Source organism: Perca flavescens, chromosome 4, assembly GCF_004354835.1.
Source record: "Perca flavescens isolate YP-PL-M2 chromosome 4, PFLA_1.0, whole genome shotgun sequence".
NCBI classification, from domain to species: Eukaryota; Metazoa; Chordata; class Actinopteri; order Perciformes; family Percidae; genus Perca; species Perca flavescens.
Window position 1 is genome coordinate 6,420,933 of NC_041334.1, and position 27,311 is coordinate 6,448,243.

A 27,311-nucleotide genomic window follows, 5' to 3' on the forward strand; every position below is an offset into this window, starting at 1 on the left:
TGTAGATGGCTACCCCAGCGGCTACCTTACAGGCCGATAAGCCTGTCATCAAGTTGTGTCAATTTAAAAACCACACCAAAAATCGCAAATAGGCCGATTTATCTTTGCTAATAATATGTTGGACTCATGTTTATGTATATTTTCTGACATATTACCTTTTGAACTTCTTTTTTTTTATGATTAAACAATAAATTGGGGCCCCCCTGCAATATCTCTAAGGACCCCCTAATGGTCCCGGATGTCTGCTTTAGAATATGTGGCACCAGAGGAAAGGCCATTGGGCCAATAAATGCAAAAAGGATGCATGCCTTCCAGAGCATGAACCAAAATGTTCATTATAATCTGTTCTAAAGGGAGAGGGTTCATCTGGGTAGCATAAAAATACTCACTAAAATGTGTGGGCCTGTTAGATGTTATACTTCTTGTGTACAAGTGGAAGTGTTGGCACTGAAGTGAAGCTCAAAGGGCCACTAAAATATTAGGGATCAGTCACTACACATTTTGAGGCGATCCGGCCAGAAGTTGTTGAAATATCATTAGATAGATACTGCAGTTGAGACTTGTATCAACCCCTAAAATTGAGACTTGTATCAACCCCTAAAATGTAATAAATATTGTGTTAAATGGGACCATAGCTTCCACATTTCCTCTTTCAATCACCATATATCTATCTGTGACTTTATTTCAGGTATGTGGCAGTGTTCGCTCAGAGCCCTGCACCCCTCTCCAGTGTGAGGGTGGAGAGTTGTGTCCCCCGGACGGAACCCCACCTTGTGCCAAGGGTGAGAAATGCGTGGGCGCCCTGCCTCTGAGCAAGAGGGCAGACGCTGATGCTAAGGATGTGAAAGAGCGACTAGACAAGCTGACCGGGAAGATCACAGAGGCTGCAGAGAAGGTACACACACGCTCGGATCACTTTTCACTTCTGTTGACCCCACCGGCAGCATCACTGTGACTTATAAAACAGTTTACAGAGACTAAAGCATCATTTATTTATTTATTTTAAGCAGGGGCGCAACTACCCAGTGTCAGAGGGGTATGCAACAACAATTTTGGCGCCCCCCCACAAAAAACATATAAATAAATAAATAAACAAGTGTGCCCCCCGTTCTGATATGTTTACTACGTTCCCCACTGTCAGACATAGGCAAATTGTTATATTTTCCATCTCTTTCTGCACTATTTTTCCCCCAAAAAGGACACAGTGAATAGGTTGGTCAACAGAACTTCAAACCCTACTGGACATTTAGTTTTGTGTGGTCTAACTAATAGAACTCCTACCTGATGTCATCACTGGGCTCATCTCTAGCCATCGCCAACCTCATGTCTGTCTCATTCACTCCTTGCCTGTGCTCTTTTCCACTGACATATTGTCAAATAAACATTATGTATTAGTTTTTCCATAAAATTAATCTGTTGGTATCAAGTGGCTCCCCCTACACTTCCACCTAATGTTAGACCTACCGGTTGCCTTCCCCTGTCTTTCCTGATTGACCATCCTCACACCTGAATGAAATGAACTCACTGTTAAATATAGAAGCAGCCTCAATTCAATTCTTAAATCAGCCTAGTGATGGCATTAGATAAGACAACTAGTATGCAGTAAGGTTGTGCTGCTGTTTTGTTGGATTCTTCCAAATATGGAGAGCCACTTAGCACAGAGACCTTTAAATAGAGAGAGAAAGAAAGACAGAGAGATAGAGTGAGAGAGAGAGAGAGAGAGAGAGAGAGAGATGTGACCCTGTAATTACAGCTTCCATGTCACCCAACAAATGTACAGATGTATAGGTCTAGCCTGTATGTCTGACAGCTAATGGTAACACAAAATATATTAATGATTCCATGATAAACTAAAGTTATAGCATTAGTTATGTTTTCCAGATTCTTGTCATTTATTGTACATGCTACCTTATATTTTCCCGTTTTCAGCTCAGCAACCTCAATTCTGCATATTCTAAGCTAGTTGTAAACAGTGACATAATATATAAAGGTTGTAAACTCCCATTTGGCTGCTACATTCCCAGTGTTAGCAAACGCTAGCTAGTCTGTTTACATTCCCAGTGTTAGCAAACGCTAGCTAGTCTGTTAACATGAATATTTGCAAGCCTCCAAACACAGACGTCACACTTTAAATCCTACCTGTTGCCTTTCACCATACACGTATTTAACTGATGTTGCATCCATTGACATGCTATCTCCTTTTCCCTCTTTCTTTTTCTATTTTTAGCCCCCGACAGCTTTTTTGCTTTATCCATCTTTTTCCACAGACGACAACTCACCACTGTACTGCGCTCACGGCGCCCCCACTCGCGATATTACGAATCCTACTATAGCCACGCCAAGACCGGACCCGCCCTTCAAAAGCCAGGGTCTTGGCGTGGCCATAGTAGGGAGCGCCCATTGACATAAATAAACGGGAGCGCACCGAGCGCCCCCCTCCCCTCTTCTCATCTATGATGGAATCTTATGAGACAGGGCGCCTACTCAAGCCTGTTAGTCCTCTACAATGTTATATACGAACATTTAGAAACGCACAAAAGCAGCTACATATAGAAAACACCAAAACAAATATATATATATATATATTTTTTACCATCGCTTTGGCGCCTCCACGGTGCTGCGCCACTATGCGCCGCATATAGCGCATACCCACTTTTTGCGCCACGGATTTTAAGATGTTTTTTTGGGGCATTTTAGGCCAGATGAAGCTTGAAATGGGAGAGATAGGGGGAATTACATGCAGCAAAGGGCAGCAGGGCGGAGTCAAACCTGTGGCTACTGCGTCGAGGAGTAAACTTCTATATGGGCGCCTGCTCTACCAGTTGATCTACCCAGGCGCCCCTAAAATATCAATTAACTTAGTTTTTATTCCTTACAGCTCCAGGAAACACAGGATACAACCAATCAGGTGAGAGAGTCTGCAGAGAAGCTGTCCAATAGAATGAAGCAGGCCCAAGACGAGCTAGAAGACGACTTGAGAGAGACGCGTGACGTTGTGCAAGACCTCAAAGATTTCCTGTCAGGTAAAGATTGTTTTGATGCAGAGGACGGATGAATGAGTGACTCACTGGTGGAATGGATAGATAAAACATGATGACAGAAACAAACATGATGACAGAAACAATAAAGATAATGGAACCATGACTAGAAACAATAGCTGTAGCATAGCAGGGCGTAGCAGGGCATACTGTAGCAAGGCATACTGTAGCAGGGCGTAGCAGGGTGTAGCAGAGCATACAGTAGCAGGGCGTAGCAGGGTGTAGCAGGGTGTAGCAGAGCATACTGTAGCAGGGGCATACTGTAGCAGGGCGTAGCAGGGTGTAGCAGGGCATACTGTAGCAGGGCATACTGTAGCAGGGCGTAGCAGGGTACAGCAGGGTGTAACAGGGTATAGCAGGTTGTAGCAGGGAATACTATAGCAGGGCATAGCAGGGTGTAGCAAAGCATACTGTAGCAGGGCATAGCAGGGCGTAGCAGGGTATAGCAGGGCATACTGTAGCAGGGCAACCTGTAGCAGGGCATACTGTAGTAGGGTGTAGCAGAGCATAGCAGGGCAAACTGTAGCAGGGCATACTGTAGTAGGGTGTAGCAGGGCATAGAAGGTCAAACTGTAGCAGGGCATACTGTAGTAGGGTGTAGCAGAGCATAGCAGGGCAGGGCAAACTGTAGCAGGGCATACTGTAGTAGGGTGTAGCAGGGCATAGCAGGGCAAACTGTAGCAGGGCATACTGTAGTAGGGTGTAGCAGAGCATAGCAGGGCAAACTGTAGCAGGGCATACTGTAGTAGGGTGTAGCAGGGCATAGCAGGGTGTAGCAGGCCATTTTGAATGGATTATGTTTCTGTCTGCGCAGACCCGTCCTCCAACCTGACCCACATCCAGGAGGTGAGCGACTGGATCCTGAAAGCCAAACTGCCTCTCAGCCTGGCCGCTCTGAAGAGGAAGCTGGAGGAGCTGAAGAATTTGGCGGCCAATCTCCCAGACAGCACGGCCGTGTTGAATCAGGCCGAGCCACAGCTGGACAAAGCCAGGAAACTGCTGCAGGAAGCGCAGGACGCCAGGTGGGCCTCCACATTCACAGGACCAGACCACTGTTAATCATCAGCTCTGCACATTCACAGCATTTCAAAAGGCCTGGATAGTCAAACTAGTGTTTTTATTAATTCCAGGATGGATATTAAATCAATTCACAAGGACATGATAGATACATCATAAACGTTTTTTTTTTTTTATTGAATAAACTGTAAAGATTAATCAAGATGCTATCAGGAATAGATTTTGAGGCCAAATCTAAAACTGCTGTGGTCTTTCTGGAGGTCTGTAGGGCGCTCCATCAGCCTTCCTCTCCTCCTGAGGATGATTCTCAGCACTCAGCTATGTCTCTCTAGCGATGATAGATGTCACAGTTATTTAAAAGATGTTTTCTCCGGTTGCACATTCACAGGGATACGGCCGTGGGAGTAAAGGCCGACGTGGACGGGTTGCTGGCAGGCTTCGTCTCGGTGGAGGGCTCCCTCTCTGACCTGGAGGACAAACTGCAGAACAGCATGGATCTCATAGACGACGTGAGCAACAGCCTGACTAAGGTACGGAGCAGGGGTGTCGGACTGGGGGTGGAAATGGGACTGAGTACCCAGGGCCCAAATAGATGCTAGAATGAATAGGTGTGGATACGGAGAGGGGCCCGTAGAGAATGCTTTTCTACAGGGCCCAGAATGTTGTGCTACGCCCCTGGTACGAAGCAAACCATGGATGACATGGGTGGCCCATGTATTCCCATAAAAGCTGCTTGCCAAGCTTTACTGAGTTGTAGTGGTTTTCTTCATGCAGACCAAAGAGCAGCTGATCCCAGCAGAGAAGGCTCTGGATGATACATCCGCACTCATAAAGCCAATGAAGCCCCAACTGGACGAGCTCAAAGAGCTGCTGCAGAACGGTGGCCAGCAGGCCCAGGATGCACAGGACAACGCAGACAAAGCTGAGGAGGAAGCAGCTGCTGCCAATAAGGTATGAGACCTACTGTAGCTGCCTTATATTGAAATTGGAACATTTCCTTTTACCGTGGGCCAGTTTAGAATCAGGATTTAAGGCTTATATTATAGCTATTGGTATTCATCAATGTATTAAACTGCAACGTTGACTCGCTTGTATTTAATATTAATGTACTATAAAGATCAAATTATCTTAAACGTTTTAATGGCGAGTTATGTTTTTAATGCTGAGAAAATTAAGTAATGGCCTTTTTACAGTGAATTTCAATCTGCATTTAAGATAAGTAGTTGAACAACTACAGAAGAGGATTAGGGCCACTGGTGAAAAATGTATTTGAGTTCAGAATTCTGACTTTATTCTCAGAATTCTGACTTTAAACTCAGAATATAGGCAGAATTCTGACTTTCTGAATTCTGAGATTAAAGTCAGAATTCTGAGATTAAAGTCAGAATTCTGAGAATAAAGTCAGAATTCTGAGAATAAAGTCAGAATTCTGAGATTAAAGTCAGAATTCTGAGAATAAAGTCAGAATTCTGAGAATAAAGTCAGAATTCTGAGAATAAAGTCAGAATTCTGAGATTCTGAGTTTAAAGTGTTGTCAGAATTCTGACTTTAATCTCAGAATTCTGACTTTAAACTCAGAATTCTGAGAATTAATCAGAACTCAAATACATTTTTCACCAGTGGCCCTAATCCTCTTCCGTAAAAAACAAACAAAAGTATTTGCTTCAAACAAAAACATTCATTCATTGAAAAATGGGTACAAACAGTTCCCATGCAGTTTATGGACTTCCCCTCTTTGATATGTAGACATCGCTCAAGGAGGCACATCCCCTCTTGGTCTTTAGAAGCACATATGCAGTAAAATAGCTTAAAAGCTAATGTTCTGTTCTTTGTGGTATAGCCTGATAGTGGTATAGCCTGATAGTCTACTGTTGGTAATATTGGTGTGTGTGCATGTGTGTGTGTGTGTGTGTGTAGGACTTGTTGTCTCTGGAGAAGCAGCTGGAGCTTCTTAAAGAGAAGGCTGCAACCAGTGAAGGGGCGGGGCCGCTGGGGGATCGACTGGTGAAGCTGCAGCAGGATGCCGGAGTGCTGGCCAACACCACTGACAACATGATGAAGGCTCTGGAAGGTAATACCTTAAAGGAACACGCCGACATATTGGGAATTTAGCTTATTCACCGTAACCCCCAGAGTTAGCATCTCCGTGCGTGCTGTAACGCTGTCTGACGGCTCCAGCATTAGCTTAGCCTAGCACAGATCCTGCAGGTAACTGGTTCCAACTAGCCTACTGCTCCAAATTGTGACAAAAGTGACAAAATAACGCCAATAAGTCGGCGTGTTCCTTTAACTCACACCACCACCACCACCACCACGTCAGTGCTTTAGTAATGTCAGTCACTCTCAGAACTGTCAGAAAATTTCATAAAGTTCTCTTTTTCTCTGAAGAAGGATGATTTTCAGCCCTTTCACCTTTGGCCTGGAAGGCAGTTCCTCGGGTGAACCTGAGGGGAACTTAGTCTTGTTTCCCCCTTCTGATTCTGACTTGAATGTCATTCGTTTGTTGATTTCAAAGCAGTTTGTCCCAAAGTTACCCTACATTAAGGTCTTAATGATTTTGTTTTCTATTGGCCTTATGCACATTGCTGAAAATGAACATATAATAAACATGGCAATAAACATACCAGACATAAAAACAAATCTGGCTTTTTTTCAAAATGACTTAATATGTGTAACATATATTGTAGAATGTTCATCAGTGGACGTAGGTCATTAAAACCCCCAGATCTGCAAAAATAAAACACACAGAGGAGACCTATGTGTCACCAGATGGAGCTCTGGTCCTGTGGGGGTTTATTAGAGTTTATTAGATCCGAGGTAACTCCCTGTACTTTCTTTTTATTTTCAGGTAAAGCAGATTCCCTCAAGGGGCTGCAGGACGAGATCTTAGCGAAGTCAAAACAGCTTGAAGGACTCGATGCTAAGCTTAAAGACATTTTGGGAAAACTTCAAAACAAAGCCCAGGACCTCAGCACCTGCCAGGGCTGAAAGCCCCCACGCCAGCAGCCTTCCACACCATTCACACCTACTCACTGTCACTTTACTAAAGGGGAAGTCCTCCCTAACTCTGGAGTAGGGCTGAACGATTTACGGAAAAAAATCGAATTGGGATTTTTCTGCCAGTTATTGAGATTACGATTCATTTTGTGAATTATTTATTTTTCCAAAGTATAGCTAATGTTCAGTATTAACAGATAAAACATGCTATAAAGCATTATAACATGAAAAACCATCAAAACTGCTCTATATTCTTAAGGATGAGAACATGGATATGAACTGCCAGCAATAAGTGTTTTTCTTTTAATAAGCATGGAACATTGAACAGTCAAACAGTTATCACAAAAGCTAAAGTTATAATAATAATAATAAAACAATTCCAATAAAAGATATTAGTACTTTTCTGTAAACCCAAATTTCTGATATGCCTCAGTTGTATTACAGCATTTAAATGTTTAATGTTACACCAAACATTCAACTAAATATTCTCATTGGATTCATGGCGGTCTTCATGATTAGCAAATGGCATTCTTTCAAATCGCGATTTCGATTTGAAAACAATTATCAGCCCTACTCTCGAGCACTGCTGTAACTCTTCTCTATAACATTGCACCTCTTCACTGGCAGTTGTAAAATAATTGTGGGAAATGTAGGAAGTCATTATCTATGGTTAAATGAGGTAGAAGAGGGACGTCAATGACTACTCTTAGTAACACTAACCAATCATTAATAAATGGTAAATTGACAGTTAATTTAACTTAATAGTTATTTTACTTTTAACAATGAAATGATGCTTTGTAATGTTTACTTATGTTAGTAATGTTTTAAATGTTATTTTATCATTCATATCATTATTTTAGCTTAGTTTAATATAAAATAATCTGTTCATAAATTTAGACTATGATAAATAACTTAGTCAATGGTTAATGATTGTTTTGTAAACCATCTATAAACATTTGTATTTGTACTATTATAAAGTTATAACTAATGGTTATAACTACTTAATTGATTAATAAGCGGTTTATAAAGCATCAAGTAAAGATAATTTGGCCCCATGAAATCTTTGTTGGTGATCTATAAAAGAGATGAATTTTTAATTATTTGTGCACTGAAAATATCTATCTAAAAATGGGTATAGATGCTTTACAGAGTATTTAACTATTAACTTTATAATAACCTTCCAAATGATGTTTGACGGTTTACAAACAATTTCTTAAAGGTTTACAGATCATTTGGTGATCATTAACAAATTATAACATAAAATATGATAGTGTGCAACAAAACTGTTCAAATAACAAATTATAGCATTACCAATAATTAGTAAACATGAATTATGTAATTTTTTGTTAACAGTAAAATAACTATGAACTAAAGTTTAACTATCAATTTTCCATTAATAAGGTATAGTTATAACGTGTTAGATAACATAACCACTGGTATATATATAGATATATATATATATATATATATATATATATATATATATATATATTGAATATTAAATACTAGTGAATAACAGTGTCATTGTAGGGGGAGGTTACTTTAATGGTTCCATTTACATCCACATGTGCAAATACCTTTTGAAAGTATCAATATTATCACATTATATAAATACATTTCAATATTTGGGCAGAAACATTTTGATATGAGTTCGTCAATATCATGTTCATCATTTAGCATTGAATCTAGAAAAAAAAAGCACAGATTGTGACTTCCAGCAAGAAGCCAACACAAAGCTTTATTTTTCAGCAGTGATACCCTCCACTGTGAACATGTGCCTGTGCTGCAGAACTTTAAAAAGGGTCAATGTTACATTATTTATTTTCTGTTTTGCATCTTTTGTTTGTGCAGAATCCACAATATTTAAATAAAAAAGTGTTAATACTTTGATGCATGTCTTTAAGCTTCATGGGAGAGGCCAACATGACACTGTAGCTATGCATTCATCACAAGAGACAGAAAGACTGGTTCCTACTTACTTGAGAAAATAATGCAAAAAAAACAAAAAAAAAACATGTATGTCGCTACATTTGTGAATTCAGAATGCTTCATGACATCACTAATGTTGGCAGCATCTTTACACCATCTCGTGGCACTTGAAGAGTACAACTTATGTAAATATCATAGAAAACACAGCATATTGCTATGTGTCAATGACTCCACCTCAAAATAAAGTTTAATCTCATAAATACAAAGAACCATCTTTCTGTAAAGTGGAAAGTGGATGTATAGTCCACCAATCTAATCCTGCATAAATGGAAAAATAGTAATACATGTCTAAAAATCTGCCTGCAATGCAGTCCAAACAATATAACAGCTGAAGGTACATTCCAATATGTTGTTACAGTGTTCAACAGTACATATAAAAAGACATACAGAGCATACAAATGACAAGACTGAAGTTTCTGAAGTCTTAAAAAGCTTATCAGCTTTATAAAAATGTATAAGCCATTGGATTTCAAAGTCCAGCCACATCAGTCAAACACAACTCAAAAAAATAATTATTAATGCCAGGTGCACACTAGAGGATATTTTTTCTTAACCGATTTAAACGTCAGATTTAACCGATAATAAATATTTTAATAGTAAGAATTAACACACGCGATGATTCAGTCAGGATCACACACTTGGTGTTTAAACTAAACTGTTTTAGAGTGGCAATCAGGGACTTGGGATCTCAAAAAATCTTGCGTGATCATACGTGACTTCAGAAGAAGGGAAAAAAAACATGGAGGCGGACTGTCGTCGTCAGATGGTTGGAAAAAAAAGGACGACATCAAACAAGCACTCATACAGTACTGTTGCCATATTTCCACAAACTTCCACAAGCTTTTCTGCTGTCCATCTGGCTGGGGAGACAAAAGTCCTATTTGCGCTGTTAGCTGCCATGTTTCTGTTCTACACAAGTATGCAACCTCCGTTTAGTGATGCTTCCCAATCAGCTCGCTGTCATTGGTTTTGCGGGTTCCTGCTCAATATTTCACCGCTGTTCCTCTCACACTATAGGAGCGGGGAGACTCCAATCCAGTCGGTAACATTAAGAGTGTCTGTAAACCCCTCACACTATAGGAAAACGGGAACACTTTGTCGAGAGGGGCAAATCAGACCCCACATCTTTCTAATTACACTCTAGTGAGGAGCCAGCATTAGCTTTCACATTGCATATGTCACTATTCAAAACAAATACATTTTAATGGAATTTAGTAACATGTTGACAGTAATATACAATACATAATAATAGTTTTGAGAGAATAAATGTCATCAGCATTACACAATTTGGATGAATTCTATGATTAATTCCTGCTTAATGCAGTGTTATTTAAATATAAAAAGTTAAAGTGTTTTTTATAGTGCAGATACTGTGTGTCTCCGTCAATGGAACATACGTTCTGCAGCAGAGAACAACAGCAGACGTGAAAAAGCCGAGCAGCAGATGTGTCAACACCTTTATATCCAGAGGGATGCTGCTGAGTGCCGTCAACTCAAGAGACAAACTAAAAAAAGATTAAAAATTTTTTTTTTATCAATTACAGGATTTTTTGAGTCAGAAATTTGTTTAGTCAACATCTAAATTCCAACTAAGAGAGATTACTTTTTACCTGCATGAGATTCATCTCAGGTTAGCCAGCCAATCACATGACAGAACACACTCCACTCTGAAATGTCTGGTCCTTCCTGTGAGACACAGTGTCCAGGCTGCAACACATCACACAGCCAGGATTATAGATTTACCCAGAGAAATGTGCAACAAACAACTAGTTGCACCAATCTCAAGATATAAATAGACTTTTTAAGCATTTGAACAATAATAATAATATACTTTCTTCAATACAGTTCTAATAAAAATATTCAATCTCTATGACAATTATTACTCAAACTAGAAGTATATTATCCACTGCATTAAATACAAATAATATGAAAATAATAAATACAAATAATAAATACTCTTGAAATATTTATTAAAATACTTTCAGGACCAATAGCTTAAATCTGACACAGATACAGTATAATCCCTTGTGGGGTACCTCAAGGCTCTATTCATGGACCGCGGCTATTTCTAATTTACATAAAATGATCTCACATATGCAACTGATGCAATATTGCCAATACTTTTTACAGATAATGTTCATCTAATAATTTCATCATAATATAACTTTAAATTTTACATTATAGTATGTCCAAAGTAAACACATATCTGAAAACAGTTTAAACTAAAGATAATCTAATTTGATATTTTCAAGTTCATTTGACTAAATTTTTCAGGGGTGCCATCGGATGATGTACTCTCATGGGAGAGTCAAATTGGCTTTATTATTAAAATAGCAGAGATCTCTTTGCCAATTTACTTTACTGCCAATTTGTAGCTATATTCATCCATTCCTTAATTACCACAGTATTCTATCAACTTTTTTTCTTATCTTTCTAGTAAATCTGGCATGCACGATTTTCTAGCAGCTCTCACCTCTTGGATGGCCTGAAAGGAGCATTGATCTTTGAAAGAAAGTTGACCTCTGTTGATTGTTCAACAGCTAGAGCATTGCCAGGCTCATTTTCACTGGCTCTCAGTGGTGGACAGAGACCTCTGTCCGACTCAGGATTACTGCAGGATAGATGATTGGCCACAAGAACGGGATTCCCATTTGGGTCGAGGGCATCAGCCTCATCTTGACAGGGTCCCAGCACCTCCTGGTCATACTGGGAGGTGGACTGTACTATGATATTGGGCATGGGGGAGGGTTCAGTGAGGGATAACTGCAGTTTCTTCATGTGGTGGACTACTGCAGCTGCGTTGAAGGCTTGCTGTTGGAAATACCCACACAAAGAGAGAAGTTTATACTGCTACTGCCTACGTACAGTAGGGCATGACATATCTGTCTGAATTAGTAACGACAGCCTGTCTTAAACATGTCTCGGTTGACTTTATATAACTGACTGTGCCAATAATCATTTTTAATTAATTAAATTGTTACAGTTTGGAAGTAATGACATAATTAAATGCAATGCAATTATATTCAGTGTTTTTACAGTTTACAGCATTTGGCAACACTTAAAGTACAGTATGTGTTAACACTTGACATTGTATTTGAAGCTTTAGTTTCCAAACCATTTTGCCCTAAATCAACTAAGTAACTTTTTTTGCATAAAATACTTTCCCACGTAGGTTTTAAAGGTGGCTTAAAAAACTCAAGGAGTTTTTTTCCCTTATAGAGAAGAACAGCTGTGGTCAATTCTAATTTATGATGGCTACAATTGTGAATGGATGGTGAAAAGTTGTCATATTGTAAAAAATATATTAGAATACTATTAGAATATCCATAAAAAATTCTTAACCCACTTCCCCATTGTTTGTCAATCTGCTTATATTTAGTTAAAATTCACTGTATTTGTTTGTATCTTGCATGGTTAGCTCAGCCAATGTTGGTTGCCCGTAATTAACAAAAGCAAATGTAGTTGCAATATAAAGTAATCCATGAAACAACAGCAGTGCACATACCTTCCATTTTGATTTGGCAAAGTTCCTTTCCATCTGTTCACTGACAGACTGATAAATGTCCAGGTCTTTAGCTGCGTTTCCAGCAATCCTGCAATCAAGTCACTGGCATTAGTGTGTGTGTGTGTGTGTGTGTGTGTGTGTGTGTGTGTGTGTGTGTACTTACCATGGGTGTCTGAGTGCCTGCTCGGTGAGGAAGCGTTTGGTGGGGTTTTTCTCCATCATATTCCTGATGAAGTCTTTGGCTGTTGAGACATGGCATGGCCATCAGTTAGTTTCTAATTAGAATGCATTACTCTGATCTGCTGCAAGCATACAATAACACACCTACAGTAAAATTGTGTATGGTTCCAAAATACAGAGACACTCCTACCAGGGGAACAAAAAACACGTAATTACTTAAAGTGCTCATATTATGCTTTTTGGCTTTTTCCCTTTCCTTTATGTGTTACTGTATATATTTTTTTAGTGCACGTTATAGGTGTACAAAGTGAAAAAGCCCAAAGTCCACCCCAAAGGGACTTTTAAAAGTTCCATGAAATTGCATGCACTGTTGCACTATGGAAAAGGGTGTGTTGGAAGTGTCATGTTATTGTACAGGATGAGGTCAGCATGCATCTAGTCTCACAATGCCTGACCTTCCTCCACAGCGCTGTGGAGGATATATATATATATATATATATATATATATATTTTTTTTTTTTTTATATATATATATATATATATATATTTTTTTATATATATATATATTTTTTATATATAAATATATATATATCTCCTTAGAGCTTAACCTAATATAGACAGCACACCTACCCAAATCATACGCTAAAGTGGCTTGGATTAGGTCAGATATAAATACCGTAGTTAGAAAATATTTTAAAACCATTACATTGCATTTTTTACTTTCCCTTCTTGTTTTATTTTTAGTTGTGTAGCTGAAGCATCAACATAGTGCTGCCACCCATTGTTACATTACTCCACTTCACCAGAAAGGCCAAAACATATGTGTACCAATATGTAACCCAATTGTGTGTGCATACTTTTATTTTATTTATTTATTTATTTTTTATTATTATTTATTGATGATGTCTTTTTCTTTTATTTACTTAGATATTTGAATTATATATGTATGACTCTGCAGGATCATATTTGAGTATGTCGGGGTGCATGGAAATTTGCTGGGGGTCTAGTACCTGTGGGTGGGGGACACTGGGGAGTTGTTTGGGTTGTTTGTATGGACAGGAACTAGGCTTGACTATTTCATGCGTGAATTGTATATCTTTTGCTTGTTATATTTGAAAATAAAAGAGACCTTGATCAAAAAAAAATATTTGTAATTACAGGGGGTCATCTCATCCTCCTAATGGTCACGGAAAGGACACTTTTTAACATTATGCAACAAAGTCTCCTTTATACCTGCTGTTATCCAAGGCTCAATGTCCCTTAAACACACAAGCATTAACATTTCTGTAAATGGGCTTCAGTCTGCACAGACCAGCACTTTACTTTGCACTTTACATGTCTGTGTTCTTTTTTTAAGTTTAGTTTTTAAGATAGACAGCTAAAACAAAAGTATGTGTGTGGAGGAAGAGTGCAGGAAGAGGCAGAAATACAGTTTGTTCACAAACTGCTCCAAACACCTCCAGCCTTTACTTCCGTGACGAATGTGCGTCACTTTGTAACACACGTTATAATGCTGGCCTAGCTGCTAGTGAGGCATGCCCTCATACTCTGCTTCTGACTGGGTGGTAGTCCTTACCTAGCTACTGCGCATGTGCAACTCCCAACAAAGATGGAACAGAAGTGCGATGCCTCACTCTGTAGCTAAAACAGAGAGCTCAACACACAGGGTGAAAAATATATGGTGTTAATAATATGAGCACTTTAAATGAATGTAGTCGTATTATTTTCTGTATAATTTTGTGTTCTTTATAACATTAGAAGTCCATTGGGGTTTCTGCCTCTTCCTGCACTCTTCCACACACATACCTTTGTTTTAGCTTTCTATCTTAAAAACTAAACTAAAAAAAAAGAACACAGACATGTAAAGTGCAAAGTAAAGTGCTGGTCTGTGCAGACTGAAGCCCATTTACAGAAAAGTTAATGCTTGTGTGTTTAAGGGACATTGAGCCTTGGATAACAGCAGATATAAAGGAGACTTTGTTGCATAATGTTAAAAAGTGTCCTTTCCATGACCATTAGGAGGATGAGATGACCCCTTGTAGTTACAAATATTTTTTTATGACATTTTTCTGCAGTTTAAAGTTCTTCAAGTCAAGACATGTACCACAATACCACAATAAAATCCTCAGATTGATCATCTTAGTAAGACAAGACAATAAGACCTTTGCCCTCCATCTTTGAACATGGCATTGACTTTTATGTGTTCATTTGTTTGAACTGTCCCAGTATTTCTGCCCATTTGTATGTTTTGGCCTTTCTGGTAGAGTGGAGTAATGTAACAATGGGTGGCAGCACTATGTTGATGCTTCAGCTACACAACTAAAAATAAAACAAGAAGGGAAAGTAAAAACTGCAATGTAATGGTTTTAAAATATCTATCACTCCTTTAACATATCCTCTCCATCAGTACAGTATGTTCACAATCCACAAATGCTCTAAATTTCCTTTTTTTTTTTTTGCACTTTCATTGTTTTTTACTATTTTTTTGTTCAGTCTGTAGGTTCACCGAAATAATTTAGTCCTTTTTTTGGTAAGGAGGACGTTTGACATGTCTCTAAATGCCAGCAGATAATTTAATCCCTCAGGCAAGCGAGAACTGTCCTTACCCATTTTCTAACTACGGTATTTATATCTGATCTAATCCGAATAGGACAAGCTACTTTAGCTGAGGATGATGTAAGTATGATGTGGGTAGGTGTTCTGTCTATATTAGGTTAAGCTCTAAGGAGATAAGGTCAGGCAATGCAAGACTAGATGCATGCTGACCTCATCCTGTACAATAACATGACACTTTTTGCTTCCAACACACCCTTTTCAATAGTGCAACAGTGCATGCAATTTCATGGAAAATAATAAATAAAAATGTGCAACAAAGTAACAGAACAAAGAGAAAACTTACTCAAACAATATGCATTATTTTAGGGGAACATCTGGTTCTTTAACTGCTAAATGTTCCACTTTGTTCATCAGCTAAGTTCTAACTGTGTCTATCAACTGAAAACAGCTGCATGCTGCATCCCAAAATAAAATTATGCCAGTGAACCAGAAGAGTAACGTTGCAGGCCAGACAGATGTACAATGAGCTGAAACTCCCCATAAAGCTCTGTAAAGCTGCAGATTCAGCTGATCATTCTCTGTTGAGGTTTGAAACATTGTCATTTGATTTAGTTATTATAAAAATATTGATTATAGCCACTTTGGGTCTGGCTCAGGTCCTAGACTAAGTCACAGTCATTTGGATTAGCATCAAAGCAATGCATACAAATGAATACAGTTCCAAAAAGAGAAAATGTGACTGAGATGTGAAATGTTTTCTGCTGTTTTCATACCTGACTCAGAGATGTCGTCCCAGAAAGGTGAATGGAAGGCGTACTCCGCTCTCATGATCTTTGAAAACAGACGCGTCTCGTTCTTTTCAAAGAATGGAGGGTAGCCGCAGAGCCTGCAACACAGAGACAAGGAGATAACTCAGCTAATCCCGTTGTATCAACCTTTTGTAAATCCCTTACATCTACGTTTTGAAACATATTTTTTTATTTGCTATAACTCTGGTTGTATCAAACTGATGGAAAAATGATGACAAAGAACAACAAAGAAACGATGTATGTACTAGTGCTGGGACCATATGCTTTTGTCCTGATTCAATTCTTTCACCATACATGGGTGCCGATTGGATTTGTATTGCGATTTTCATTTATTGCGATTAGATAGTCTTGAGTATTGCGATTTTCACTTATTGTGATTAGATAGTCTTGAGTATTGCGATTTTCTTTTCCTTTAACAAAAACAAAAGTTGAATAATGCATGTCAGTCAGTCAGTCAGAAAAAAAGAAAAAAGAAAAAGAAAAAAAAACATAAAATAAAAAGAAAATGGAAATAAAAAATATAGATTCTGGCTAAAAGAATCAATTTTTTAAATCGCCGCAAAAAAATCCCATCCCCCAGTATTTACTGCATAACCTCAGGGTTCTGACATTTTGGTTATTATTGAAAGTAGACTTTCAAATGTAAGCTTATAGTGGGATAAATAGCTCCAGAAGTAATCCACCCTCTCTGTTCACCAGTCTGTAATGACTAACAGTCATGTATTGTGCTATGTTAGAGGACAGAAATGTACTCACAGAATGTAAGTGATAACTCCAATGGACCAGCAGTCCACTGCTTTGCTGTAGGGTTTCTGGGCCAACACCTCAGGCGCTGTACAATGACACACAATAGTAATGCAGGTACGATGAGCAAGAAGTTCAAAACTGATTACTTTTACCATGGATGTCCTCGAGTATTTAAGTTTCTATTATTGTGATAGAGGATCATCAAAGTTCATCTGTGTTGTTGTTGGAGTTTAAAATGTCTCCACAAACACACCTGCCTATACCTGCCAGCTGCAGAACGTAATAGATTACACTGTGAAAATGTCAAACATGATTACTATGATCCCGTAATTTAGTCTTGAATATCTTAATCTCTTCACTTGATGGCAAATGTTTATATCACACTTGATAGTATTAAACATTTCAACTACAACAACTCCCACTGACATTCATATACAGTTTAAATACGACAATCAAACACCTTCAGTGTGTCATTATGACAATCTGTACCTTATAGCTGCTAATACATTTAAGCATTTGATGTACATAGTATGATAAATTCCCTCTGATTATAAGCATATGGGCCATGGATGCCTGGAGACCAGGGTGGTTAACATGTTTAAAAAGGGGGGCTGGAGGGAGAGATCTAGAAGCTATCAGATTCTACTGGTAAGAGACCCCAGGGATGACCCAGAGCCCCCCCCCCCAAGGAGGAGCTGGAAAACCTTGCTGGGTATAGGAATGCCACTGTGACTCGAACCCAGATGCGCAACAAGAAAATCGATGGATGACTGGTCTGTAAAATCTTGTCCTTTTCAATTATTTAATTAGCATGCACGCTGTATGTTGAGCTACATGGATGAAGATAGATGCATGGATGGACTGTATAATGTAACTTTAATGATTCCTTTTAATTTTCTGGATTCATTTTCTTTTTGTCATCACCACAGGTACACCACTTACATAGCAGTGGATTGTAATTTACATCCTTGTCAGTTGTGTTATTTAAATGTACAATTGTACAGTATATCAGGTATAGGCCCGTCCCCAATAACTCACCAACATATCCTGGTGTACCGCAGGCTGTGGACATCACACCATGCTCCACGGTCTTAGACAGACCAAAGTCACTGACCATGATCTTAGCATTCTCATCTGTATTATAGTACAGCAGGTTCTCAGGCTGCTCAGAGACAGAGAGAGAAAGAGAGAGAATGGTACAAAGTAAAAGAAGGGAGAAAATAATGTACATTTAATTATATGATTGTTTATTATTTAAACCTAAAGTGTAATTTAATTAAAGCATACACTACTTCAGAAAAAAAACAAAAAAAAATCACAAAACATCAGCTTAAACTTCTTTTACTATAATTTGGTCGTGATCATTTGTGTGTGGGTGTGTGTGTATGTGTGTGTGTCTTACTTTAAGGTCCCTGTGTACAATGCTGTTTTTGTGCAGGTAACTGACAGCCTGCAGCACCTGTTGGATCACTGTGCTGGCGTCCTTCTCGGTGTACACCCCCTTGTCTAAAATGCGATCAAACAGCTCCCCGCCTGACACCCTGCACGCACGCACACGCACACGCACACGCACACGCACACACACACACACACACACAAAGAAAATCATCAATGTTTCTATCTTTCTTGGGGATCTTGTTGCCTTCTTTAACCAATTTGGCCTACTACTTGAAAAAAGAGTTCTGCTGGACAACAAATCCACTTTTGCTAGTTTGAAGGTCCCATGACATGGTGCTCTTTGGATGCTTTTATATAGACCTTAGTGGTCCCCTAATACTGTATCTGAAGTCTCTTTCCCCAAATTCAGCCTTGGTGCAGAATTACAGCCACTAGAGCCAGTCCCACAATGAGCTTTCCTTAGGATGTGCCATTTCTGTGTCTGTAGCTTTTGAGGAGGAGAGAGGGGGGGCAATGTGAAGGGTGGGGTTGTGGCCTTGACCAACTCCACTTTGCTTGTTTGAAAGCCATGATGTCTCTTTCTTATGGGTGTGCCAAATTCTCTGGGCGGGCAAAGCAGATAAAGGGGATGTAACCTTGCTCCTTATGACCTCATAAGGAGAAGATTCCAGATCGGCCCATCTGAGCTTTCATTTTCTCAAAGGCAGAGCAGGATACCCAGGGCTCGGTTTACACCTATCACCATTTCTAGCCACTGGGGGACCATAGGCAGGCTGGGGGGAACGCATATTAATGTTAAAAAACCTCATAAAAGGGAACTTTTCATGCCATGGGACCTTTAAGGGTGGAAAAAGGGTCTGTGCGGCAGGCGCATGGTTCAAAGGGGTTGTATTCAGTGTCGTCATTAATCATAGGTGTGTTTTGGGCACAACATGCAATAAACCAATCAGAGTGTCATCTCCGATTCCCTTTAAAAGCCAGGCGCGTTTGTACCTTGGCGATTTGCTGAGCAGCAAGGAGAGACTCTCAGGAGAAGAAACTGATCAGCTTGTGCGTGAAGTGAAAGCGCATGAGCAGATCATATCATAATAGTATTTCACATTGTAATATTTTTATTTGTATTCTTTTGCATGTTTTTGTGCTGCTGTGCATCCCTGTGTGTGTAGCAAGCATAGTGTGCGCGCGCTGAGCATGAGCCTAGGCAAATTTTATTTGTATGTTAAGTGATTTATTGCCATTATAGAAAACACGCAGATGTACAATTTAAAGTATGTGATTCTGTCAGTGGATTTTTTTAATAATGTTTCTAACTTTACAGTGACTTGAAGGTAAATTTAAGAAGAAAAAAAACAAAGACTTCTAAACGCACTCTTATATAAAAGAAGCACACTTACTGTATATGGTTGTTGTTGTTATTGTAAGATTTCATGACACTCAATAGTAATAGTAATAACAATATTTGAAAATGTGATAATAATGAGTCCACTTACAGCTGCATGACCAGGTAATAGTGTGTCCGACTCTCATAGAAATCCTCCAGTCCCACTACGTTCTCGTGCTTTATCCTGAAATAGTAAGAAAGAGGTTGAGGCATCACTCAGTGGCAGTTGTAACAGGCTTACGGTGTTGCAGATGCTGGCTGTGATCCTCGGCCCTGGTAAACTTCTCAATCAGAACAGGTTGTTGTAAAGGTAAGAAGGTGCTACACATATAATTCAATACAATTAAAGAGTAAGTCAATGTTGACTTCATATGGCAGAAAACTGCTGATGCTCTGCTCTCTGTTGGCTAGAACACCATGGAAATCACCTGTATATGTGTGTGTGTGTGTGTGCGTGTGTGTGTGTACCTTCTCAGTATATTGACTTCATTTTCAAGGTTGCTATGAGCAAGGTGTTTCTTCCTCAGACATTTCATAGCGTACACTTGTCCTGTTTTCTTCTCTCGCACCATAAAAACCTCTGAAAATGACCCCCTGCAAAAAAACAGTAATGACAGAGTTAATGAATGGAAATTGGTCTGTGGAAATGCTCAAACATAATATCGAAATATACAGGACACAACTATATGTTGTTTGTATTTCTTCATCCATCTATACAGGCCAAGGCAATCGTTTCTGTTCTGGTTCAATATTCCTTTACTTCAACACAGAAACATGAATGTTTCAAGGATGACTTGACTACTAAGTAACTAACTAACTAAGTATGGTAGTATTCTGCAAATACTACCATACTTCTCAACAAACAAAAATCCAGTCTAGATGGGTCTACTATTAAAAAGCCCTTGAAACAACTGTGGACCTCGGATGTGACCCCAAAATGCAAAGATAATGTGACCCCAAAAGTGTCTAGGGCACATGTCTTCAAACTCAAGGCCTGTGGGCCAACACCGGTCCCTCGCAAATTTCCAATTGTTTTAGGCAATGTCTTCAACATTTTTGTCGACCAAACTGTAAACTGTAAACTCTAAGTGAGAAGACTATATTAGACAATAATATAGGCAATAATACAGTCAATGATATTTGACTTTTTCCATGAAACAAAAGCAATAAACTCAACATGTCTGGCCCTTGATGTGATTCTCACTTTCCAGTGTGGCCCGTAGTGAAGTTGAGTGTGACACCCCTGCTTTAGGGTAACCAGAAGTACTGTAAGATGCATCACTTCTGTAAGGTTTTATTTTTTTTAAACCAGATTTGAAAGTGTTAGACAAAGTTCTATTTCGTACACGCTAATCAATCTTCTTTACCGTATTGTATTTTGTCAGGTAAAAACTAGTCTTGCATTGCCAGACCCTCCTTCCTCCACAGCGCTGCGGAGGAGGGTCTGGCTAGTCCACACAGCATTCCGGGATGACAGAAAAACGTGCTCTGGTTTATTGGCATTTCTTTAAACCAATCACAATCGTCAAGGGTGGTGCTAAGCGCCGGACGGAGCCACGGTGCCTCTGCAAAATAGTCTCGGGAAGGAACTTGTTTTGGTGGAACATGTGTACGTTCAAAGGTTGTTTTAGTCGTGCAACAGAAAACTCAGATTGGACAGATAGTCTAGCTAGCTGTCTGGATTTACCCTGCAGAGATCTGAGGAGCAGTTAACCATAGTCCTCATAAATCCACCAGAGTTTCGAATTACAACACATAAAGAGGAAGGTTACAAACATTCGGCCGAAAAGAAGGACATCCAGCGGAATATCCAGCAGAACGAGAGAAATCTCAAAAGTGGAACGTTGTGCATATAGACTAGGTAAAAACTAGCTAAATAGTCTTTCTTGTAGTGTGTTTGGTGTGAAGGAAATATTAAGCTGCATTACCTAAAAATACAGTTTATACTCTGATTGACATTACATAAAGTGGAAGTTGGCCTGTTGGAAAAGCTTGTTACGACCCCTCCCTTTTCTGCCTGCTGTTGGCTTCACTGGCCTTCCTGCAGGAACTGGCAGTTAAGGAGGGTTAATTAGCTAATAGGCTAACACCTGGGTAGGCCTCAAACCAAGGCTTTATCTACCTGCCATGTCTCATTGTGTTGGTCTCTCTCCTAGGCTTCACATCTCCTGGTTTTGGGTTCATTTTGCGTATGGATGTATGGAAACTGCAACTTCCATACGCTCCACACACCACTGATACCATTTACTCACCACACCTCATGTTTTTTTTGTCAATACACCTTTCATTTAGCATTTTAACCTGTCTGGACTCCCCAAGTTTGTTGCATGCTTTGAGCTGGTTTCACTATATAAAATCATATGAAACATTGTTATATAATATATCCTGTGGAAGAAATCTGAGAAAATAAACCTCTTGTTTGTTTTAGTGAAAAATGTGTTCCTAAATTTATACTAACAAAATATAGATTTTCCCGCTCTGGATGAAGGGAAACTGCCGTTACTTTGTTGACACAAGTTGCTTGTGTGCTTCTTTGGCAGAAAAGGTAAGTAACACACCTGACTTCTAAGGGCAGCGAAGGCACGCACCTCCTGCTAGGGGGCAATATTTTTAACCCCACCAGTTTTCCGGAAAGTTCCGCCCTACTGTGCTGTGATTTGCTAGTACTTGTTGCCTTGACGCGTTCTTTAGATTGAATGCTAGCTGTGATCGCAGCAAGTACAGTGCTTTGTGTGTGTGTTGTCAGTCAGGTAGAACAGTATAGGCCTGATGTCAATACCTACCAACTTTCAATTAAAGAACCACATAACTTGAACCTCTTGAAGCACATCTCCGATGAAGACTGCAAATCAGTCTAAACCAGGGGTGTCACACTCAGGTTCATTAAGGGCCACAAACACACACCTGCTTACACCACATCCCTTCATATAGCTTCAGTACACTCATCCACAAATACAGGTCAGTTAGACTCTAAAGCCTATAACGAAGTGGTGCTAGGATGTTCCCACACTGCTTTTCTGACATAATGCCCAAGCACACACACACACGCACGCCTAACTCAGTCGCTGGCAGAGGGCTTTAAGCAGCTTTGATAGCTCTTAGGAAGCAATACCTATAGTAACCTTAGCAACCATTTGTTACAGGTCATTGTATTGACAGTGATATGATGGAAACCTGGTCTCACTACATTTCTGGAAATAATGCAGATACAGCAAATAACTCTTTCTGAGCAGGACAGGAGAGAAATGCAGTTGTCTTCTTGACCACTTACCAAATTTATTTCAAAGATCATACCAATGTTTTTGCAAGTTTTAGGCACTTGCTAATCTAAAGTGGATGTAAAGTTTGGATTATTTTGTCATAAGGGCATTCCAGCAATTTACTATTTCTCTTCCATAACTGGATAGTGTCTTTTGTTAGGCCCTTCCTGTCATAACTGTTTCCACTGGCTACAGTTTCTCATAACTGGTAAATTGACTTTGACACATAGATAGAACACAGAAATGAGTAGTAATGAAACTCAGTTATCATACCAACTGTTTGGTGCTAAAGCAAAATCAGCTAGTGTATCTTACAGTTTTTTTCCGATTGCTAAACGATGAGCAACCTCGCAGTTCCCCGAGCTAAAAATCCAACATGGCTGCTCCATGCATCAACAGTTGTGAAAGCTGTAGTAACATACAGTTATTAGAACTCATGTCTTATTTGTGTCTCACTAAATCAGTCGTACACACAGTCCTGTCCAACTTCTATCTGTGGACCTGTTGCTACGCTGTTTTTATGCACAAAAAACTGCGTAATGCGCTGTTATCAACTGGTATTGCTAATAATGGTTAACATTACTAGAGCTAATGAAAACAGGTCATCAGGTCAGCCACGGTGCCGATTCAAGCCATGTACTTCTGGGTAGCTGCAGGCCTGGCCTGTGCCAGCTACTGCTATGATAGTAGATGTTGCAGCCCGGTCACACACTCACACTCGTGAAATCAGAATTAAACAAATGAGTCTGTACAGCACTGAAAGTGATGGGGGTGAGGGAGCATCTAGTCTGGATTGATGACAATTCATTTACTGGCGTCGCCGGATATTCCACCGGATGTCCCTCGCCTTACAAAACAAACTTTGAGCTAGCAAGCTACATGCTGAAAATGTAAAGTTTTGAAAAAATGTTGAGGATTGTGCGCAACAAGGCAGGCCTGCTTGGTTTTATACATGTTCTAATATGTTTACAGCATTTACTCTCTAACAGGGAAATTTGGGGATCGACTGGAGGGGATTTGCTATACAAAATACACACACAGCGATACACTGGTAAGAGCAAATTACATTTAACCATGTATCCAGCTAATGTATATAGTTAATGTTACTGTATTTTATGAACAGTTAACTTTATTTAATATTGTATGTGATGTTTTCTTTTGCATGGTGCAAATGTTCCACCAAACAAGTTCCTTCCTGAGCGGATCCGCCGCCCAAGACGATTGTGATTGGTTTGAAGAAATGCAAACAACCCACAGCGTTTTTTTTCTCCTATCCCCGAATGCATACCGGTATGTGGTACAGGCCGAACCTTAAGCTTGATTTATTGTCCTGCGGAGGCTCCGCACAGAGCTTTCGTTGTAGCCTACGCAAAGTGACCTGAAGTTTATACTTGTGCGCTGGTGTATGTCGATCTCTTTTAAAGGATGGCATAGTGTCAAAAATAGATTCAGCGTGCTCAATAACCCCCAAAACCCATCCGATACTGTTATAATCAACCAAGCAGTTGCTGAAATATTGTCCATTGGCCATTATGTTAGTTATTGCTAATTATGCTAATTATGTGCAAGTTTGCATCCAGCAGTTTCTAAATGCTGGGGACCCATACATTTCCAACATAAAATTTTGGAGTACTCAACATTTCCGTTGTTTACAATAGGGCTCAATGGGCTGGCATATAGACTACTTTGTCTAAAATTGTCTTAACTTGTTACTAAAAAAAACTTGCAAGCTGCAATTACGCCCTGCTATGCCCTGCAGTGCCCTGCTACGTCCCGCTATGTCCTGCAGTGCCCTGCTATGCCATGAACTACTACAACTACTATTTCTAGTCATAGTTCCATTATCTTTATTATGACTGTTATTGCCACTGTTCATCACACCCCCAACCGGCACCATCAGACACCGCCTACCAAGAGCCTGAGTCTGTCTGAGTTTTTTCCCTAAAAGGGAGATTTTCCTTGCCACTAAATACCAAATGCATGCTCTTGGGGGAATTAATGGAATTGTTGGGTCTTTGTAAATTATAGAGTGTAGTCTAGACTCTCTAACTCTTGTTATGATTTGATACTATAAATAAAATTGAATTGAATTAACTGGCTCTTGTATGCCAGACTAGTCGTTCTCTTCTTACACACAGAACAATCGCCATTTCTTTCTCTCGTCTGATTTTACTTTCAACAGCAGTACTTACGATCCCATTTTTCCTATGAAGTCAAACACTTCCTTGATATTACTGGTGCTTTTCTTCCAGCTGCAGATGGTCTCCTTCCGCCCCATCTTGGCTCAAACGTTGCCGTAGACTCCTGAAGCACAGATGACATCAATTATTTACATTTATTATGGGTTTAAAAACACTGACACATCCTCATGCACCAAGTTGAGATTGGAAGGCCCCAGTGTTGATTTAAAAACCCAGAATGATTTTAATTTGATCAGTATCACATAAATATGTGTCTCTTCTCAACAAAATGATTGCACTCTTGAGTACTGTGCACCCACTTTGACATGTCTCTGTCCCTTATATATAAAAGGGCTAAACTAACATTTACCACTCTCATTCTGTGAATTCTTGTATGAGTTTAACATATAACTGAGTCAGTTGAGTTACTTTTATGTACTTTATTTATACCCTTTATACAGAAGAGGATTTGGGCCACATTTGAAAATTGAATTTGAGTTCTGAGTTTTAAGTCAGAATTCTGAGACTAAAGTCAGAATTCTGACTTATTTTTAAAAGTCTAAACATTTTTTTTAAGTAAAACAAATAAAAGGAAAATAAAAAAGTCAGAATTCTGAGGTTAAAATTATAATTCTGACTTTAATCTCAGAATTCTGACATCAAACTCAGAACTCAAATTATTTATTTTTTTTAACATGTGGCCCTAATCCTCTTCCGTACTTTTAGAAGTATCCAAATATTCTTTAAAACCTGATAGCAGGGTGCGTCCCGTCATAGGGCTGGCAAATCCAAAAAAATTGTTTTGGAAGACACTCACAATTACCCTTCTTTATTATTAAGGTATGAGAAATTGTTGGACATTTGTAGTTAAACAATTTCCTAATTAGATGCAACAGACTATTTATCTGTTAACCGTTCAGAAGTCTAATAATAATGACCTTGGTATTTCTAAAATCCTTGCTACAGCCCTGACCCATAATGGTCAGATATACCAGAGGAAGGGGGGGTGGGGGTCCTACTACTACTAAGTCCCTGACCCAACCCTTTTAAGATGTCACCCCACCTCACTCATGTTCGGCTTACATAAACAGGTGCGTGTCCATGACTGAGGTCAGTCCCAGCTGGGTGCATTAGCCCATTAGTACCTATCATTTACATAAGATTCCAAAAGGCCGAGGATTAGAGAGGTACAAAGCAGCGATTACTTCATCTTCTCTGCCCAGGTCTGCTGTGGGAACAGATTAGTGGCTGATTCTCTGACAGGACAAAAGCTGGCTCATTGGATAACCCTGGTCTTAAAAAGGCCTTCCAATAATATCTGCTGTAAATATATGCACCAATATTAGATGGTAGCCTACATACATCCGCTTTTTTTATTTCTACTTTGCAGGATAGAACTATACTTTGTATTGACTGAATTCTTGATATGATAAATTAAATTACTACGTTGAGTCCATTTGAATTTTAATTAAAGTTAAAGTAATTAAATTACAAACAAAGTACAGACTCAAAATTTCAACTTGTATCCATGCTCTTCACTGAGTGGGGAAAAGAGTCCCTTGAATAATTTCTTCGTTTGTTTCTATAAAGCTCTAATTATTTATTTACCTTTGGCTCTTCAGGCAGCTCAAACGTTTTATTGCTTAGTCATTATTAACTAATTTAGGGAACCCAAAATTCAAGGGGTATAGATGAAAAGATGATAAAGATATAGCCTACTTAAAATGGCTTTAGCCGTTATGTCCATTAGTGATTAAAAAAAAAAAAACATAGTACACTGCATGAAACAAAACTGACAAAAATGTGCGGTTTTATCCAAGCCGAAGTCAAGAGTATCTCCCAAAGGATTCATATTAGTGTTTTAACGTAAGCTTTGTCCTCGTGCTAAAAATATATTTTGTTATTACTAAACGGAGTTTGGCGGGATGAGTACAGAAAAATCAGCCGTCAGCACGAGCAACCTCCTGGAGGAAATAAGGTAACTTTGGTATCTCTGATGGTTTAAACTATAAACTATCTATAACTCAGTATGTGAGCATATTTCTGAACAAATACGACTTAATTGTATCTTTACAGTTCAAACACGACACCAAAGGGATTTACTCTAGTCTTAAAAGTGTAATAAAGCTAGCTTTTACCTGACGAGCAGTGCAGAGCTGGGTGACCTGAGGTATCCGAAGTGTACCTGACTGTTTCACCTAGGCTGCTAGTCTTCACGAGCAGTGGGCGGGGCGCAAAATTACGAATCCCACTA

The 27,311-nt window shown here is 39.2% G+C and overlaps 2 protein-coding genes across 2 annotated transcripts in view; one reads left to right on the forward strand and one right to left on the reverse strand.

Moving 5' to 3' along the window:
- The window catches only part of lamb3 (laminin subunit beta 3), a 30,623-nt gene extending 22,792 nt beyond the window's left edge, over positions 1 to 7,831 (forward strand). The window contains exons 16-22 of the mRNA XM_028574730.1: positions 689 to 895; positions 2,879 to 3,023; positions 3,853 to 4,060; positions 4,444 to 4,585; positions 4,830 to 5,006; positions 5,973 to 6,126; positions 6,904 to 7,831. Coding sequence (XP_028430531.1) covers positions 689 to 895; positions 2,879 to 3,023; positions 3,853 to 4,060; positions 4,444 to 4,585; positions 4,830 to 5,006; positions 5,973 to 6,126; positions 6,904 to 7,043 — 1,173 coding nt within the window. The 3' untranslated portion in view covers positions 7,044 to 7,831. The remainder of the gene's footprint in view (positions 1 to 688; positions 896 to 2,878; positions 3,024 to 3,852; positions 4,061 to 4,443; positions 4,586 to 4,829; positions 5,007 to 5,972; positions 6,127 to 6,903) is intronic.
- A 737-nt stretch (positions 7,832 to 8,568) lies between these two features.
- camk1ga (calcium/calmodulin-dependent protein kinase IGa) lies at positions 8,569 to 27,260 on the reverse strand. The gene is made up of 13 exons (XM_028576032.1): positions 27,196 to 27,260; positions 25,070 to 25,181; positions 20,086 to 20,211; positions 19,727 to 19,801; positions 18,241 to 18,379; positions 17,877 to 18,000; positions 16,848 to 16,923; positions 16,056 to 16,168; positions 12,710 to 12,788; positions 12,547 to 12,634; positions 11,515 to 11,852; positions 10,652 to 10,748; positions 8,569 to 10,546 (listed from the first exon to the last, which is right to left on the reverse strand). The coding sequence occupies exons 2-12, from the start codon at positions 25,153 to 25,155 to the stop codon at positions 10,685 to 10,687; spliced, it is 1,308 nt and encodes a 435-aa protein (XP_028431833.1). The 5' UTR covers positions 25,156 to 25,181; positions 27,196 to 27,260; the 3' UTR covers positions 8,569 to 10,546; positions 10,652 to 10,684.
- Between the last annotated feature and the right edge of the window lie 51 nt (positions 27,261 to 27,311).

Coding starts and splice junctions, on each gene's coding strand:
- camk1ga (XM_028576032.1), bottom strand. CDS start 25,155: ATGGGGCGGAAGGAGACCATCTGCAGCTGGAAGAAAAGCACCAGTAAT. Junction 19,802..20,085: donor GAAGTCAATATACTGAGAAG/GTACACACACAC, acceptor TTACTATTTCAG/GATAAAGCACGAGAACGTAG. Junction 16,924..17,876: donor CGGTACACCAGGATATGTTG/GTGAGTTATTGG, acceptor GTCATTGTACAG/CGCCTGAGGTGTTGGCCCAG.